Raw genomic sequence first — 19145 nt, 5'->3', positions numbered from 1 at the left:
AAGGTGAATTACCATAATCTAAACGTGATGTGTCATTCTGAGCACCGTGAGTGGTCGCCCTAATGGGTTGTGCACCCAATGTATATAGGTCCAATACATTTCTGAAATGGCCGGCAAATTAAAATCTTCCCGGTCACATTGTCCGGCGCCACATTTTCCTGACGGAAAACCCTGGACTAGCCCTAGTGTAGAGCCAGACAGAGCAACGCCTGTGATCTACGTGGTAGTTTGACCTACTTTTGTTGAATGCGCCGATTTTAAAATCGCTCACCAAACTACAGGTAGTGCTAGGCTACATTGTATCCCACAATTCTCATGGCTGCGGCATTATAGCTTGCCTAGTTCCCCCGAAACGCTTTCAAGGCTACAGCTGCACTGAGACTCATTACACAACGCACACACCGACACACACCTCTGGCCTGTTCCTCTATATGCAGTGCTAGATAGAGGGTGTGCATGCTGAGTGGCCGTGACACATTATCTGCGCGGCTCAAATAAGCCTCCACGCCCACATACTGTAGCCGTTAATGAGACGGATCCATCAGAACATAGCAGGGGAATGTGCTCTCCTGTTCTCGCCAGACAGAAGGAGAGAGCAAGAGTGAGCTAGAAGAGGGAACGAGAGAGATGGAGCGACTACCAGAGAGAGAAAGTGAGACAGACTGGAGAGAGATATGGAGCGAGGTAGAGAACAGAGCTCCACGCTGGCGAGTGTGTGGTGTCCGTGTTATTTGCGCCACAGCTGTTTAGATTTTACATTGACGAGCAGCCAGTGCAGTGTGTAGATGCAATGAGATATTCAAGAAATAAGAAAGTTCTGCGTGAACTCATGCTTGTCCACTGTAGTTTTGTGTTGAGGAACAAAATCCAAAATCTTTTTCATGGAATGACTGTGCACAACCATTCCAATCTGTGTCATCTTGGGCCAAAGTGCTGGACCCTGACACAGGAGGGGGACAACTGGCACTTTGTTCTAACCAAAGGTAGTCTAAATTCACTCATATTTGGTCCCCCATTTAAAGGTTAGAGCACAGGACGACTGAAGACTTCTGACAAGCTACAACCAGAGAGGAAGAGGCGGAGAGAGAGAGAGAGGAAAAGGTGAAGAGAGAGAGAGAGGAAGAGGCGAAGAGAGAGAGAGAGAGGAAGAGGCGAAGAGAGAGAGAGAGAGAGGAAGAGGCGAAGAGAGAGAGAGAGAGAGAGGAAGAGGCGAAGAGAGAGAGAGAGAGGAAGAGGCGAAGAGAGAGAGAAGAAGAGGCGAAGAGAGAGAGGAAGAGGCGAAGAGAGAGACTGTCCAAAATCTGTCCATAAAAAAATAAGACCATGAAGTGAGGAACGTTTGTAGAGGTTAATGAGTGTCAAATTGAATTGCAAATTTTCTATGTGAGGCTTATTTGATCAAATAGAAGTTTCATTTGATTTATTTTACCTTTAATTAACTAGTCAAGTCAGTTAAGAACCAATACTTATTTTCAATGACTGCCTTGTTCAGGGGCAGAAAGACAGATTTTTATCTTGTCAGCTCGGGGATTCGATCTTGCAACCTTCCGGTTACTAGTCCAACGCTCTAACCACTAGGCTACTTGCCGCCCCGTTGTTAGAGCGGTCGCTCGACCATCTTATCAATATAATAGAAAATCTTCAGTAAAACCAACTACAAGGTTCTACCAATGGTGCTCGTCTCCTTTCCCGAAGTTCACAGGTTTTTCAGAAATCCTGGTCGGAAGATTCTCAGAATCTGGAGGGGATAAGCTGGGAGGGTATCTTCCATCTGGGAATGATGCAACCATGAATTAAGAAAAACCTGGTCATTTTTTTCCAGAATCTCCTTGCACACAATTTCGGAGGGCAGAGCAACAAAAAAAAGAGAGAAGAGACAGAAGAACGCAAAGAGAGAAAGAGAAATTAGAGCAAGAGATGGACAGATGCGTTGCGTTGTGACACCCCACACCAGTACTCTGAGCTAAACTGGGGGTTTCAAGATGTGCAGATCATGCGCCTATAACACTACACTTATATACCAGAGTTGGTAGGTCACAACTCATGAGCAGTTAGGGTGGTAAATCATAGCTGTACTGACAGTGTGCCATTTGGTTCACACAGTCAGGGTTAAGATGGCCTGGTAGAGGCCAGCTAAGGGTAGAGTGGAATCTGGAGACCAGGTCCCTGGACATTTGAGAGGGCACATGGTCCACCCTTCCAACCTTGATGATCCCTAAAGGGACTGAGAGAAAGAACATCCTATGTGGGTTAATGTACCACTGTTCCATAATCTCAGTTTCTGAACAACACTGGCTTTGCCTTTTACTTCACACCCAATGCTGTACACACCAAACAACAACTACATATCTATACTCCAACAAAGCCAACTTTCCCAAATGTCAGCTTTCCCAGCAGTACTGGCTTTTTACCGCTATTCCATTCATCCATAGATTGTTTCCTTGCTCCATATACCTTGACATATCTGGCCATCGCCACAATTCCTAGGCTCCCATCTAGTCTAGAAATAATACAGTTGGATTTACTTTAAAGATTGATATTTGTCTGAGACGCTGAATGAATACACATGAATATAGATACTTAAGCTCGGCATTGGCTGTGTTCGAGGTTTGCACACTCGTAGTTACAAATAGATGTACGCCATTGACATTCCTGAGAGGCCACAGGTCTGTTATTGACCATTACCAACTAGCATTCCAGCGATATGCATCGCACAAAGGGTAAATACAAGTAGATTCGTCACTCACATTTCTTGGAGGATAAAACCAACGTTCTCCTGAGACACCTGTCCCGTCACGGGGTGCCGGAACGTCGTGGTCCTCTGGTTATGGCTATGAGAGGAACAGAGGAGAAGAGAGAGTGAATGGAGGTAGGAGGAGAGAGGGGGAAAAAAAACAGTAGAACAAATTTAGCATCCCTGGCTATCGAATCAGTCGGTGGTCATTGCGTTGGATTTTCACCCCCTTCCGCTCACATGTAGACACAAGCGGATCTTTCTCTAGGGGCGTAGTGGGTTTCAAGCACCAAATAACCCCTTAGTCTCACCCCCCCTGACTTTCTCAGGCCTGTGTAGAATGTGTGGGGTGGCGGTGGCCCCCGTCCTGGACAGCTCGTATGATCTGGCCCTAAAGTGTCAGGCTCAGCACTACATTTCAGACACACACACACGGAGAGAGAGCAAAAGAGACAAAGAGAGAGCAAAAGAGACAAAGAGAGAGCAAAAGAGAGAGAGAGCGAGAGAGAGAGAGCGAAAGAGAGAGCGAAAGAGAGCGAAAGAGAGAGCGAAAGAGAGAGCGAAAGAGAGAGCGAAAGAGAGCGAAAGAGAGAGCGAAAGAGAGAGCGAAAGAGAGAGCGAAAGAGAGAGCGAGAGCGAAAGAGAGAGAGAGAGCGAAAGAGAGAGCGAAAGAGAGAGAGAGAGAGTGAAAGAGAGAGAGCGAAAGAGAGAGAGCGAAAGAGAGAGAGAGAGCGAAAGAGAGAGCGAGAGTGAAAGAGAGAGAGCGAGAGCGAGAGCGAGGTCAGGCCAGGCAAGGCCTCCATTGATTTCAACCTGGGGCCTGCGTCCCTAGGCTATTACTGATATGTACTTCTGCACTACATAGGAAATAGGGTGCCATGTAGGGTGCCAATAGGGTGCCATGGCCCCCTATCAGTGGTGTAAATGCCATTGCCAAGGGGATAAACAAAGAGGAGTGGAGGCAGGGGGGCTGGTCAATAACGCTTTGCTTTGGAAAAACTTTGAAGGCAAACGGCACCCAATGTTTTCCAACTATATACAGTCTTCAACATTCGACTCGTCTCGTGGGAGCTTGCAGAGTGAGGGTGGGTTGGAAAATCGAAGTCACGGTCAAAGTTGACTGCCTATAGGATAAGGCTGATGACAAGTGTTCCATTTATGAAACACAAATCAATCGTAGTGTACTGACACTAAGTGAATCAGTGAAGTTTTTTATTTTATTTTAATAAATTTTTAAAAAAACATTACAATCCACCTGCAGTGAAGTCGCTCGACATTCACATTACATTTTAGTCATTTAGCAGAAGCTCCCATCCAGAGCAGCACACAGGAGCAATCAGGCTGAAGTGCCCCCCTCATGGGCACATCAACAGATCCACAATCCAGTCTACTCGGGGGATCCGAACCAGCGAGTGTTGACATCTCAAAATAACTAGGGAAGACATTCGTGTAGCATCTTCTGATATCGCAAAGCCAATCACCCATACATACTAAGTTCAGTAAGTCTTCAACACGTCTTGCTGTTGCTTGCTATGTGGGTTAAGTCAGTCCCTTTCAGAACATAAAAGGCAGATTTGGATCTTTAAGGAGATCGCTGACGATAGGCAGCGCGTCGTCCCCAGATATCCCAGAGTACCAGGACGCTCTAATCCATTCCTCTTCTTCCAGGGGTTAGGATGTAATCAGTTAGGCCCTGCGTACACCACCAAGGCAGCATGCCAAATGGCACCCCATGCCCTATATAGTGCACTACTTTCGAACCAGTGCCAATAGAGCTCTGGGCAAAAGTAGTGCACGATGTACGGAATAGGTTGACATTTGGGACACAGTCCAAGTGACTTAAAAACAAGCCTTTATAGGGCACACATCGCGCAACACCCTCCCAATATATTCCCTCCGTCAAATCCCTGTAGTTGAGCTGCTGCCGTCCCTGTTCCTGTCGGAGCTGATGTGGAGTGACAGCTGAGAGCTCACTTCCTGGTTAAGGAAGGGAAAAAAGCACTCTGGTCCAATACACACAGGGACGTGTGAAGAGGCTGCTGTGCTGTTAGTTGTCTTGACAGAGGCTGCATCCCAAATGGCACCAAAAGTAATGCACTAAATATGGAATAGGGTGCCATTTGGGATGCAAGCAGAGTTATGTTTCACACAGGAAAATACGCACTATGCTCTAGATACGAGTCTCAGGGGACATATCTGCAACCAGAGGGTCTACCTTAGCATAGACAATTATCTTAGAAAAGTCTGTACTGCTGTCTATGCAAATAAACATAAGTATTAGCGATATTGGCTGAACAGGAATGAATCATTTTATAGTCATTTAGCAATAGTGCTGTCCAGGGGGATGGCAGTAGCACCCACCCTCCACAGTATTTGTCAGCCATGAGCGACAATGGTGACGTGGTCACAGATCCCCATCAAATTCAACAGCAAATGTAATGTTGCAACGATTTGGGATGACCTCAGTGTATTACTTGTAAACAACCAGTGCCAGTCTCAGGGCCCATATCTGCAACCAGAGGGGGAAAAAACAATCTAGACCACCTTTACTCCACACACAGAGAAGCATACAAGCTTTCCCTCGCCCTCCATTTGGCAAATATGATTCTATCCTCCGGATTCCTGCATACAACCAAAAACTAAAGCAGGAAGTACCAGTGACTCAATCTATACGGAAGTGGTCAGATGACGCGGATGCTACGCTACAGGAACTTTTGCTAGCACGTTTTGCTAGAACAGACTGGAATATGTTCTGTGATTCATCCAATGGCATTGAGGAGTATGCCTCCTCAGTTACCAGATTCATCAATAAGTGCATTGACAACATCGTCCCCACAGTATGTACATATCCCAATCAGAAGCCATGGATGAAAGGAAACATCCACACCGAGCTAAAGGCTAGAGCTACCGCTTTCAAGGAGCGGGACTCTAATCAGGACGCTTAAAACAACCCTGAACTTTTTCCACATTTTGTTACAGCCTTATTCTAAAATTGTTTATTTAATCTATTTCCTCCACAATCTACTCACAACACCCCATAATGACAACACGAAAACATTTTGCAAATGTATTCAAAATAAAAACAGAAAACCTTTTGCTATGAAACTCGAAACTGGGCTCAGGTGCATCCTGTTTGCATTGATCATCCTTGAGATGTTTCTACAACTTGGAGTCCACCTGTGGTAAATTCAATTGATTGGACATGATTTGTAAAAATGCACATTACCGTCTATATAAAGGTCCCACAGTGTTGACAGTGCATGTCAGAGCAAAAACCAAGCCATGAGGTTAATGAAATTGTCCGTAGAGCTCAGAGACAGGATTGTGTCGAAGCATAAAGTGTACCATAACATTTCTGCAGCGTTGAAGGTCCCCAAGAACACAGTGGCCTCCATCATTCTTTCTAGAACTGGCCACCCGGCCAAACTGAGCAATCTGGGAAGAAAGGCCTTGGTCAGGGAAGTGACCAAGAACCCGATGGTCACTTTGACAGAGCTCCAGAGTTCCTCTGTGGAGCTGGTAGAACATTCCAGAAGGACAACCATCTCTGCAGCACTCCACCAATCAGGCCTTTATGGTAGAGCGGCCACACGGAAGTCACTCTTCAGTAAAAGGCATACGACAGCCCTCTTGGACTCTGACCATGAGTGACAAGATTGTCTGGTCTGATGAAACAAAGATTGAACTGTTTGGCCTGGATGCCAAGCGTCACATCTGGAGGACAGTGAAGCATGGTGGTGGCAGCATCATGCTGTGAGATGTTAGATATTACTGCACTGCTAGAGCTAGGAACAAACATTTCGCTGCACCTGAGATAACATCTGCAAACCTATGTAGGCGACCAATGAACAATTGATTTGGATATTTTGGGGTTGTTCCGAGCACTTTCCAGTATTTTGAGGGTAGCTATTTTCAGTTGTTTCTGGTATTTGGGGGGTAGCTGTTTGGAGTAGTTTCTGGGTGTTTCTGGTATTTTTTAATGGGCTGCTGTTTGGTATTTTGGGTTGTTTCTGTTCGTTTCTGGTTTGGGGTATTAAGTAAGACTAGATAAATGTTAACTCTTATTATCTGGCTTTGAACATGTTGTGGGAGTACCTAAACAAAGACACAGGTGAAGCGTCATAACAGATAACATCCCTCTAAGAAAAAATGTCTGCTTTCTCTCAAAAACCACCCCGCATGGTGAGAGAAATAACCCATTCCACACTGGCTTTAGCGCTGAGCTCATCCCTCTCCATGTACGGTGTGGTATCTACCTACAGTGCTGAGGAGGTACATAAGGGCACTCAAGTCTTGATTGGCACATCAAGGGAGGTAAACATTAATGTAAACAAATGTTGGTTACTTGGCTACTATGCCCACCCCATCCCAGTGCAGATTACTTAACCTCTTAGAATGTGTGTGTGTGCAAAGGCGTGTGTTTATGTGTAGTAGTAGTAGTAGTAGTAGTAGTAGTAGTAGTAGTAGTAGTAGTAGTGTCTCCATCTAACATCAGCAAGCGCTGCTCACTAAGTAGTGGTGTGAACGTTTAAACAAAATTGAGATCCTTATTTTTAAGTAAAATCCATAACAGAAAAACAATGTTTTTCTTTATGTAGACGCAGAACGTAAACAGCATAGTCTATTTCCGCATCAACTAAGAGCATTGCAGCGCAAAGTTCAATTTCTCCTGTTTGGTGCCCTGGCTACCGTACAGAACAGCGTGAAACGAACCCGTGCACTTGCGCAGATACTGTGTGTGACTGGGAGAGCGAAGTGTTGCATCTCGCTCATCTCAATATCCTAGCCTATTCATTGATGATTGCTTGACGGAAGTTGCTTGACATTGCAAGCCAGGAAATTGCGAGATACAGCATTTCATTGAAAGATACAGGTTTTGACTGCCAATAGACAGGCCTAGTGCACGGTTCTGACTGTCTGCCTGGTGGCCGACTTGCCTATGCGGTGCCCCTCCCGTCGCTCTCCATCCCTCGCTAGCTCGCTAAGAAAGATGGAAGTGTTTGTGTTCTCGGAAGTATGGCAACAAATCACTCTACACCAATCAAAAAATACTGAAACTTGGGAGTGGAGTCCTAGCGGAATCGAATCTTGACACTCAGAAATTGCAGTAGACACCAGGAGTCAGCATGAAAGGAGTCGAGGAATCATTTATTTTTGTGATGACGCTCCTCCACTAAGTCATCATCGTTAACAGTTGTAAAAATGGCAGAGAAAATCAAGCGACAGCAGCGGTCCTGCATGTCAATACTCTGAGAAGTTACAGTTGAAGTCAGAAGTTTACAATCACTTAGGTTGGAGTCATTAAAACAAATTTTTCAACAACTCCACAAATTTCTTGTTAACATAATATAGTTTTGGCAAGTCGGTTAGGACATCTAATTTGTGCATGACAAGTAATTATTCCAACAATTCTTGACAGACAGATTTCACTGTATCACAATTCCAGTGGGTCAGAAGTTTACATACACTAAGTTGACTGTGCCTTTAAACAGCTTTGAAAATTCCAGAAAATGTCATCATGGCTTTAGAAGCTTCTGTTAGGCTAATTGACATCATTTGAGTCAATTGGAGGTGTACCTATGGATGTATTTCAAGGCCTACCTTCAAACTCAGTGCCTCTTTGCTTGACATCATGGGAATATCAAAATAAAATCAGCCAAGACCTCAGAAAAACAATTGTAGACCTCCACAAGTCCGGTTCATCATTGGGAGCAATTTCCAAACGCCTGAAGGTACCACATTCATCTGTACAAACAATAGTACGCAAGTATAAACACCATGGGACCAAACAGCTGTCATACCGCTCAGGAAGCAGACGTTCTGTCTCCTAGAGATGAACATACTTTGGTGCGAAAAGTGCAAGTCAATCCCAGAACAACAGCAAAGGACAATGTGAAGATGCTGGAGGAAACAGGTCCAAAAGTATCTATATCCACAGTAAAACGAGTCCTATATTGACTTAACCTAAAAGGCCGCTCAGCAAGGAAGAAGCCACTGCTCCAAAACAGCCATAAAAAAGCCAGACTACGGTTTGCCACTGCACATGGGGACAAAGATGGTACTTTTTGGAGAATTGTCCTCTGGTCTGATGAAACAAAAATGGAATTGTTTGGCCATAATGACCATCGTTATGTTTGGTGGGAAAAAGGGGAAGGCTTGCAAGCTGAAGAACACCATCCCAACTGTGAAGCACACGGGTGGCAGCATCATGTCGTGGGAGTGCTTTGCTGCAGGAGGGACTGGTGCACTTCACAAAATAGATGGCATCATGAGGTTGGAAAATGATGTGGATATATTGAAGCAACATCTCAAGACATCAGTCAGTAAGCTAAAGCTTGGTTGCAAATGGGTGTGAGCAAGGAGGTCTACAAACCTGACTCAGTTACACCAGCTCTGTCAGGAGGAATGGGCCAAAATTCACCCAACTTATTGTGGGAAGCTTGTGGAAGGCTACCCGAAACATTTGACCCAATTTAAACAATTTAAAGGCAATGCTACCAAATTCGAATTGAGTGTATGTAAACTTATGACCCACTGGGAACGTGATGAAAGAAATAAAATCTGAAATAAATCACTCTACTATTATTCTGACATTTCACATTCTTAAAATAAAGTGGTGATCCTAACTGACCAAAGACAGGGAATTTGTACTCTGAATAAATGTCAGGAATCGTGAAAAACTGAGTTTAAATGTACTCGGCTAAGGTGTATGTAAACTTTCGACTTAAAACTGTAAATGAGAAGGAAATCCAAACTTTGCGAGATGGAATTGAGGTACAGCAATGATGGTTAAGCATTGTCCCTGTACTATCTGAAAGTGACGCACTGTGAGACGGTTGACAGCAGCACAGATGCCATGTGAATTCACATGAAATTTTAAGCATTTTTTGTATGTAATTTTTTCTCTCTCTCCCTTTGTCACATCCCTATAACCAACACAACCGAAAACCAGTATTTAACCTACATTCTCCTAACCTGCTCCCATTTCAGACTTAATTCAAGTCTCCCGAGTGTGTGTGTTTACTGTAAAAGCAGGCTGCTGTGTTGTTTGGTTAGCGGTGCTATTGAAGTGCTGTGCTCTGTCAGGGGCTCTGTACCGAGTCCTGTCAGGACAGCAGCAAAGGGCTGTTATTGTTCGCACGCACGCGCGCACACACACACACACACACACACACACACACACACACACACACACTTTTCTTAAAATACGCCTACAATAGGCCTAGGCTTAAAACGGTTTCCTTTTTTCTCATCCAGTACAGTATGCATTTCCCTCTGAGAAACCAGCTTTCTCCTATATCAAAACCACTATCACTGAGTGAGAGAGAGGCTAAAAAGCTCACCAGTGTCAACCTGTGAAAATGCTTCAGTGCATGGTTCAAGCAGAACTGTGAACTCAAGCAGTGCACTGAATAGGGTGGCATTTGGGACGCAGGCCATGCTGCACACTGCTCTCTGTCTGGCGGCTCTCTGCTTTAAGTTCCTACACATGCAGATAAGAGTCATTAGTGATGCGAGATGAAGATTGACTGGACAACATTGTGCAAATGCCTGTTGATAAAGTCTTAGTCCATTCTCCCATTTTCTCATGATGAAATTAGAGAAGAAAAGAAGGGCCCGTATTCACAAAGCGTTTAAAAACATTTAAAAAGGCAAAACTGATCCTAAACCAGCACTCCTACAAGACTGAATACAGGCCCGTAATAAATTAACCGCTGTCCATTTCTCTGTCGGAAGTTTACATTACGCGTTAGCCTCATACATTTAAACTCAGTTTTTCACAATTCCTGACATTTAATCGAAGTAAAAATTCCCTGTCTTAGGTCAGTTTGGATCAGCACTATTTTAAGAATGCGAAATGTCAGAATAATAGGATTTATTTATTTCAACTTTTATTTCTTTCATCACATTCCCAGTGGGTCAGAAGTTTACATACACTCAATTAGTATTTGGTAGCATTGCCTTTAAATTGTTTAACTTGGGTCAAATGTTTCAGTTAGTCTTCCACAAGCTTCCCGCAATAGGTTTGGATAATTTTGCACCATTCCTCCTGACAGAGCTGGTGTAACTGAGTCAGGTTTGTAGGCCTCCTTGCTCGCACATGCTTTTTCAGTTCTGCCCACAAATTTTCTATAGGATTGAGGTCAGGGCTTTGTGATGACCACTCCAACACCTTGACTTTATTGTCCTTAAGCCATTTAGCCACAACTTTGGAAGTATGCTTGGGGTCACTGTGCATTTGGAAGAGCCATTTGCGACCAAGCTTTAACTTCCTGACTGATGTCTTGAGATGTTGCTTCAATATATCCACATCATTTTCCATCCTCGTGATGCCATCTATTTTGTGAAGTGCACTAGTCCCTCCTGCAGCAAAGCACCCCCCAACCCATGATGCTGCCAACCCCCGTGCTTCAGTGTTCTTCGGCTTGCAAGCCTCCCACTTGTCCCTCCAAACAGAACAATGGTCATTATGGCCAAACAGTTCTATTTTTGTTTCATCAGACCAGAGAACATTTCTCCAAAAAGTACGATCTTTGTTCCCATGTGCAGTTGCAAACCGTAGTCTGGCTTTTTTATGGCAGTTTTGGAGCAGTGGCTTCTTCCTTGCTGAGCGGCCTTTCAGGTTATGTCAATTTACTCTGGATATAGATACTTTTGTACCTGTTTCCTCCAGCCTCTTCACAAGGTCCTTTGCTGTTGTTCTGGGGATGATTTGCACTTTTCGCACCAAAGTATGTTCATCTCTGAGAGACAGAACACGTCTCGTTCCTGAGTGGTATGACGGCTGCGTGGTCCCATGGTGTTTATACTTGCATACTATTGTTTGTAGAGATGAACGTGGTACCTTCAGTCGTTTGGAAATTGCTCCCAAGGATGAACCAGACTTGTGGAGGTCTACCATTTTTTTCTGAGGTCTTGGCTGATTTCATTTGATTTTTCCATGATGTCAAGCAAAGAGGCACCGAGTTTGAAGGTAGGCCTTGAAATACATCCACAGGTACACCTCCAATTGACTCAAATGATGTCAATTACCCTAACAGAAGCTTCTAAAGCCATTACATAATTTTCTGGAATTTTCCAACCTGTTTAAAGGCACAGTCAACTTAGTGTATGTCAACTTCTGACCAACTGGAATTGTGATACAGTGAATTATAAGTGAAATGACCTGTCTGTAAACAATTGTTGGAAAAATGACTTGCACAAAAGTAGATGTCCTAACCGACTTGCCAAAACTATAGTTTTTAAACAAGAAATTTGTGTTGTGGTTGAAAAACAAGTTTTAATGACTCCAACCTAATTGTATGTAAACTTCCGACTTCAACTCTACACCCCCCCTCCCCTCATTCGGAAAGTATTCAGACTTATTATCCATTTTTTTTTTACGTTAAATCAAATCAAACTGGAGCAGCAGCACGGCCAGGTGGACTGGGGACAGCAAGGAGTCATCAGGCCAGGTAGTCCTGAGGCATGGTCCTAGGGCTCAGGTCCTCCGAGAGAGAGAGAGAAAGCCGACAGCCTTGTTTTTTTTCCCCCTCATCAATCTACACACAATACCCCATAATGACAAAGCAAAAACATGTTTGTAGATTTTTTTGGCTATTTTATATAAATAAATAATAATAATAAAACTGAAATATCACATTTACATAAATATTCAGACCCTTCACTCAGTACTTTTTTGAAGCACCTTTGGCAGAGATTACAGCCTTGAGTCTTATTGGATAAAACGCTACAAGCTTGGCACACCTGTATTTGGCGAGTTTCTCCCATTCTTCTCTTCAGATCCTCTCAGGCTCTGTCAGGTTGAATGGGGAGCATTGCTGCATGGGTTCAAGTCCGGGCTCTGGCTGGACATTCAGAGACCTGTCCCGAAGCCACTCCTGCGTTGGCTTGGCTGTGTGCTTAGGGTCGTTGTCCTGTTGGATGGTGAACCTTCACCCCAGTCTGAGGTTCTGAGCGCTCTGGAGCAAGATATCATCAAGGATCTCTCTGTACTTTGCTCCATTCATCTTTTCCTTGATTCTGACTAGTCTCCGCAACCTCCATGCTTCACCGTGGGGATGGTGCTAGGTTTACTCCAGAAGTGATGCTTGCCATTCAGGCCAAAGCTTTCAATCTTGGTTTTATCAGACCAGAGAATCTTGTTTTTCATGGTCTGAGTCTTTAGGTGCCTTTTGGCAAACTCCAAGCGGGCTGTCATGTGTCTTTTAGTGAGAAGTGACCGCAGAGTGCTGAAGCGCTTAGCAAGTCTGTCCTCGGTTGCAACACTGACTACCGAGTTCCAAACTGCCTCTGGAAGCAACATCAACACAATAACTGTGTCAGGAGCTTCATAAAATGTTTTTTTGTGGCCGAGCAACCGCACACAAGCCTAAGATCACCATGCGCAATGCCAAGGGTCGGCTGAAGTGGTGTAAAGCTTGCCGCCATTGGACTCTGGAGCACTGGAAATGCATTCTCTGGAGTGATGAATCACGCTTCACCATCTGGCAGGCCGACAAACTAATCTGGGTTTGGCGGATGCCACGAGAACATTACCTGCCCCAAGGTATAGTGACAACTGTAACGTTTGGTGGAGGATAAATAATGGTCTGGGGCTGTTTTTCATGGTTTGGGCTAGGCCCCTTAGTTCCAGTGAAGGGAAATCTTAATGCTACAGCATACAATGACATTCTAGACGATTCTGCACTTCCTACTTTGTGGCAACAGTTTGGGGAAGGATCTTTCCTGTTTCAGCATGACAATGCCCCTGTGCACAAAGTGAGGGCCATACAGTCAGCTCGGTGTGGAAGAACTTGACTGGCCAGCACAGGGCCCTGACCTCAACCACATCGAATGCCTTTGGGATGAATTGGAACCCCTACTGCGAGCCAGGCCTAATCGCCCAACATCAGTGACCGACCTCACAAATACTCGTGGCTGAATGGAAGCAAGTCCTAAAAGCAATGTTACAACATCTAGTGGAAAGCATTCCAAGAAGAGTGGGGGGACCAACTCCATATGAATTAATGCCCATGATTTTGCCATGAGATGTTTGACGAGTAGGTGTCCACATACATTTGGTCATGTAGCGTATCAAAGGCTAAATATGTTGGCTTTGAACAGCAGGTTACGTCACAAATGGCACCTTATTCCCTAAATAGTGCATTACTTTTGACCAGTGCCCATATGGTCCTGGTCAAAATGTATGCACTAAATAGGGAACAGGGTACCTTTCGGGATGCAGCCTCTTCTCCTCACTGACGTCTCATCCAATCCTAAGTGGAGACATTTGTCTCCGTATCTACTGGCGTGAGACAGCTGGCAGGTTTGCGAGAGCTGCGCGCTGAGGAAGACAGATTGCTTCAAAACATCTATTTGGTGAGTGGGTGTGTGTGTGTTCAGTCAAAAAGGTCAGGTCTATTTAAAGGTTTCCAGATGAAATGTGTTTGAAATGCAGGGCGGAGGACAGATGTAGGGACGGAGGGAGGGGAGGGAGGGAGAGAAAGGAGGGCGGTTGTTGGTGCATTCTGAGGGACAGAGCGAGGTCATTCCCATTCAAAGTGCGGAGAGGTGTGGGTGTGTGAGTGTGCGCGCGCATGAGTCGGTCCGTCTGTCCATGTATACGTGTGTGGCATTCGTTTGTATGGGTATCAGTGTGTGTGTGTGTGTGTGTGTGTGTGTGTGTGTGTGTGTGTGTGTGTGTGTGTGTGTGTGTGTGTATATATATATATATATAAAAGTTGGCGTGTGTAATGCTATGTGTGTGTGTGTGTGTGTGTGTGTGTATATATATATAAGTTGGCGTGTCTAATGCAATGTGGGTATCAGTGTGTGTGTGTGTGTATACGTTGGCGTGTGTAATGCGATGTGGGTGTCTGCGTACGTGGTGGCAAAGACAGACATTTAAAGTAGCCCTTTGAGTGGAGCAGCTATGTAGGCTCTGAATAATACAGCTAATAATTATCCTTCCATCCCACATGCTGGCTTTTGTTAAAGAGATGAAGAGGCTCCGGTGTCATCAGAAGTTGAGAACTCGGAACACCAGCACTCTCCTCCAAAAGAAAACTGTTTCAACGCAGACTTTGAACTATTGTTAAAAAGGCACAGATTGATTTCAAGAGGTGGGTAGTTAGGACTGGATATACAAGCCTCCACACACAACCATCACACGCACACCACATACAGCATGTACACATTCGTACACACACGTAAAAGTGAACGTGCACACAATCACACACACACAACCCTGCCACGGATTTGTAAAACTTTTTTTTAACTAGGCAAGTCAGTTAATAACAAGTTCTTACACAGTGGGTTAATGGTCTGGTTCAGGGGCAGAACGACAGATTTGTACCTTGTCAGCTCAGGGGATTCGAACTTGCAACCTTCCGTTTACTAGTCCAACGCTCTAACCACTAGGCTACGCTGCCACCCCTAAGTCAAATACAGTGGGAGCCAGGCTAGCAACAGCAGCAAGCAGGTTTATATGTTGGCCTTTTCATCACATTAAAAAAAGGCATCACTACAGTCAGTAGGCACCTCAGCATGCTAGCGGCTCCTGTATATGTCGTCATTGCGCTAACGCTAGTTAGCGATGGCTCCAGAAACTACGTTCAAACCGCACACAGAGATACAGCACCAGTAAAACGTTTGGACGCACCTTCTCAATCAAGGTTTTTTTTATTTTTTTTATTGTATTTTCTACATTGTAGAATAATAGTGAAGACATCAACACTATTAAATAACACGTATGGAATCATGTGGTAAGCAACAAAACAAAAGTGAGATTCTTCAAAAGTAGCCACCTCTTTGCCTTGATGACAGCTTTGCACACTCTTGGCATTCTCTCAACCAGCTTCATGAGGAATGCTTTTCCAACAGTCTTGAAGGAGTTCCCACATATGCTGAGCACTTGTTGGCTGCTTTTCCTTTCACTCTGCAGTCCAACTCATCCCAAAACATCTCAATTAGTTTGAGGCCAGGTGATTGTGGAGGCCAGGTCATCTGATGCAGCACTCAATCAATCACTCTCCTTCTTGGTCAAACAGCCCTTACACAGCCTGGAGGTGTTTTTTGGGTCATTGTCCTGTTGAAAATGATAGTGAGACTAAGTGAAAACCAGATGGGATGGCGTATTGCTGCAGAATGCTGTGGTAGCCATGCTGGTTAAAATAAATCACTGACAGTGTGACCAGCAAAGCACCCCCACACAATCACACCTCCTCCTCCATGCTTCACGGTGGGAACCACACGTGGAGATCATCTGATCACCTACTTTGCGTCTCACAAAGACACGGCAGTTGAACCCCCCCCCCCCCCCCAAAATTATGTGGACTCGTCAGACCAAAGGACAGATTTCAACCGGCCTAATAACCATCGCTTGTGTTTATTGGCCCAAGCAAGTCTCTTCTTCTTATTGGTGTCCTTTAGTAGTGGTTTCTTTGCAATTTGACCATGAAGGCCTGACTCACACAGCCTCCTCTGAACAGTTGATGTTGATATGTGTCTATTGCCTGAACTCTGTGATGCATTTATTTGGGCTGCAATCTGAGGCTGGTAACTCGAATGAACTAATCCTTTGCAGCAGAGGTAACTCTGGGTCTTCCTTTCCTGTGGCGGTGCTCATGAGAGACAGTTTCATCATAGCGCTTGATGGTTTTTGCAACTGCAGCTGAAAAAACGTTCAAAGTTCTTGAAATTGTCCGGATTCTGACGTTTCTCTTTGCTTATTTGAGCTGTTCTTGCCATAATATGGACTTGGTATTTTACCAAATACGGCTGGCTATCTTCTGTATACCACCCCTACCTTGTCACAACACAACTGATTGTCTCAAACGCATTGATAAGGAAATAAATAACACAAACGAACAAGGCACACCTGTTAATTTAAATGCATTCCAGGTTACTACCTCATGAAGCTGGTTGAGAGAATGCCAAGAGTGTGCAAAGCTATCATGAAGGCAAAGGGTGGCTACTTTAAAAAATCTCAAATATAAAATATATTTTGATTTGTTTAACACTTTTTAGGTTACTACATTATTCCCTATGTGTTATTTCATAGTTCTGATATCTTCACTATTATTCTACAATGTAGAAAATAGTAAAACAAATACAGAAAAAACCTGAAATGAGTAGGTGTGTACACATTTTTGACTGGTACTGTATAAAAACGGTACCCATTAATTCATTTGACTCTGGGTAAGTAGAAAAAAAGGGCATAATTGCACAATTTCAATCCATCACTTAAATATAGCTACACAAGCTATACAAGAAACTGCAATACAGCAAAATATACAGTCCAACTAGGCAGTACAACTACAGTACAGTACGACTAACTACACCTACAACTAACGTAAGGAATGCATCTCAACTCCTTTCAAGTCGCATGATATGGGCTGGCACAATTATTGTATAACAGCGACAATTATGGACAATAAATGTAAACTAAAAAAAAATTCGGAATACATTCATTTTAGGTGAAGGGGCATTCAACTTTATATTTCTGTATAGTTTGTCAAATTGCAGTAATAGCCCATAAGTTCCACTCTGCTCGTAAAATGATTTTTCAAAAAGTTCAAAGCTGTCAAATCATTTGTTTTTACGATAGGGGTGTCACCAAAGCTGTGTTGTATTACTTTTGGTATGTCAATTTCAAAAGATAAAAAAAAAATTTACCTTGCGAAATTTAACTAAAAATAAAATAACAGTTTAATCAAATCAAAAGTGCCGAATAGAGCAGGTGTAGACCTTACCGTGAAATGCTAACTTACAAGCCGTTAACCAATAATTATTTTTTTCAAATAGGGTTAAGAAAATTTTTACTAACTAAAGTAAAAAATGAAAAGAAACAGTAAAATAACGAGGCTGTGTGTGGAGGTACAGGTTAGTCGAGGTAGTTTGTACATGTAGGTTGGGGTAAAGTGACTATGCACAGATAATAAACATGTGGATATTAGACTCGGTTAGGGAGAGGTTGAAAATATCAGTGAAGACGCTTGCCAGTTGGTCCGCACATCAAATCAAATGTATTTATATAGCCCTTTGTACATCAGCTAATATCTCAAAGTGCTGTACATGCTCTGGGTACACGTCCTGGTAATCCGTCTGGCCCTGCGGCCTTGTGAATGTTGACCCGTTTAAAGGTCTCGCTCACATCGGCTACCGAGAGCGTGATCACACTGGGCAGGTCACAGCTGGGTTTCCCTTTGTAGTCTGTAATAGTTTGCCAGCCCTGCGACATCCGACGAGCTTCAGAGCCGGTGTAGTAGGATTCAATCTTAGTCCTGTATTGACGCTTTGCTTGTTTAATGGTTCATTTCAGGGCATAGCGAGATTTCTTATAAGCGTCCGGATTACTGTCCCACTCCTTGAAAGCGGCAGCTCTAGCCTGAAGCTCGGTGCGGATGCTGCCTGTAATCCATGCCTTCTTGTTGAGATATATACGTACGGTCACTGTGGGGACGACATCATCAATGCACTTATTGATGAAGCCGGTGACTGAGGTGGTATACTCCTCAATGCCATTGGATAAATCCTGGAACATATTCCAGTCTGTTCTAGCAAAACAGTCCTGTAGCGTAGCATCCGCGTCATCTAACCACTTCCATATTGAGCGAGTCACTGGTACTTCCTGCTTTAGTTTTTGGTTGTAAAGCAGGAATCAGGAGGATAGAATTATGGTCAGATTTGCCAAATGGAGGGTAAGGAAGAGCTTAAGTATCTGTCTCTGTGGTGGTCTAGAGTTGTTTTCCCCTCTGGTTGCACATGTGACATGCTGGTAGAAATTAGGTAAAGCGGATTTAAGTTTGCCTGCACTAAAGTCCCCGGCCACTAGGAGGACCGCTCCTGGATGAGCATTTTCTTGTTTGCTTATGGCTTATACAGCTTGTTGAGTGCGGTCTTAGTGCCAGCATCGGTTTGTCATGGTAAATAGACGGCTACGAAAAATATAGATCAACACTCATGGTAGATAGTGTGGTCTACAGCTTATCATGAAGTACCTCTGCCTCAGGCGAGCAATACCTCGAAGACTTCCTTAATATTAGACTTTGCACACCAGCTGTTATTGACAAATAGACGCACACCCCCACCCCTCGTCTTACCAGACATAGCTGTTCTGTCGATACACGGAAAACCCAGCCAGATGAATATTATCCATGTCGTCGTTCAGCCCTGACTCGGTGAAACCGTATATCCTTCGCGTCAGACTCATTAAAGAAAGAAATCTTTGTTTGAGGTGAGAGTAATTGCTGTTCTGATATCCAGAAGCTATTTTCGGTCATAAGAGACGGTAGCAGCAACCTTATGTACAAAATAAGTTAAACAATTGCAAAAAAAAAAACACAAAATAGCACAGTTAGTTAGTAGCCCCATTATTACCATTTGCATTACAATGAACCCACAATTCCATTATCTTCACAGCCCTATG

General features: G+C 44.0%; 1 protein-coding gene across 21 annotated transcripts in view; it reads right to left on the bottom strand.

Moving 5' to 3' along the window:
- Positions 1-19145, bottom strand: part of LOC110492194 (pleckstrin homology domain-containing family A member 7) — a 155479-nt gene that overhangs the window by 64460 nt on the left and 71874 nt on the right. For 19 of the 21 annotated variants that reach the window (XM_036951093.1, XM_036951074.1, XM_021566298.2 and 16 more), the window contains one exon: positions 2748-2831. In XM_036951093.1, coding sequence (XP_036806988.1) covers positions 2748-2831 — 84 coding nt within the window. Of the gene's footprint in view, positions 1-2747; positions 2832-2974; positions 3204-19145 lie in introns of those variants that run through there. The other 2 variants (XM_036951133.1, XM_036951144.1) reach the window with 2 other exon arrangements.

The sequence above is a fragment of the Oncorhynchus mykiss genome, chromosome 2 (assembly GCF_013265735.2).
Source record: "Oncorhynchus mykiss isolate Arlee chromosome 2, USDA_OmykA_1.1, whole genome shotgun sequence".
In the NCBI taxonomy this organism is placed as follows: Eukaryota; Metazoa; Chordata; class Actinopteri; order Salmoniformes; family Salmonidae; genus Oncorhynchus; species Oncorhynchus mykiss.
The sequence above is the reverse complement of the archived record's forward strand: the minus strand, read 5'-3'. Positions and strand labels throughout refer to the sequence as shown.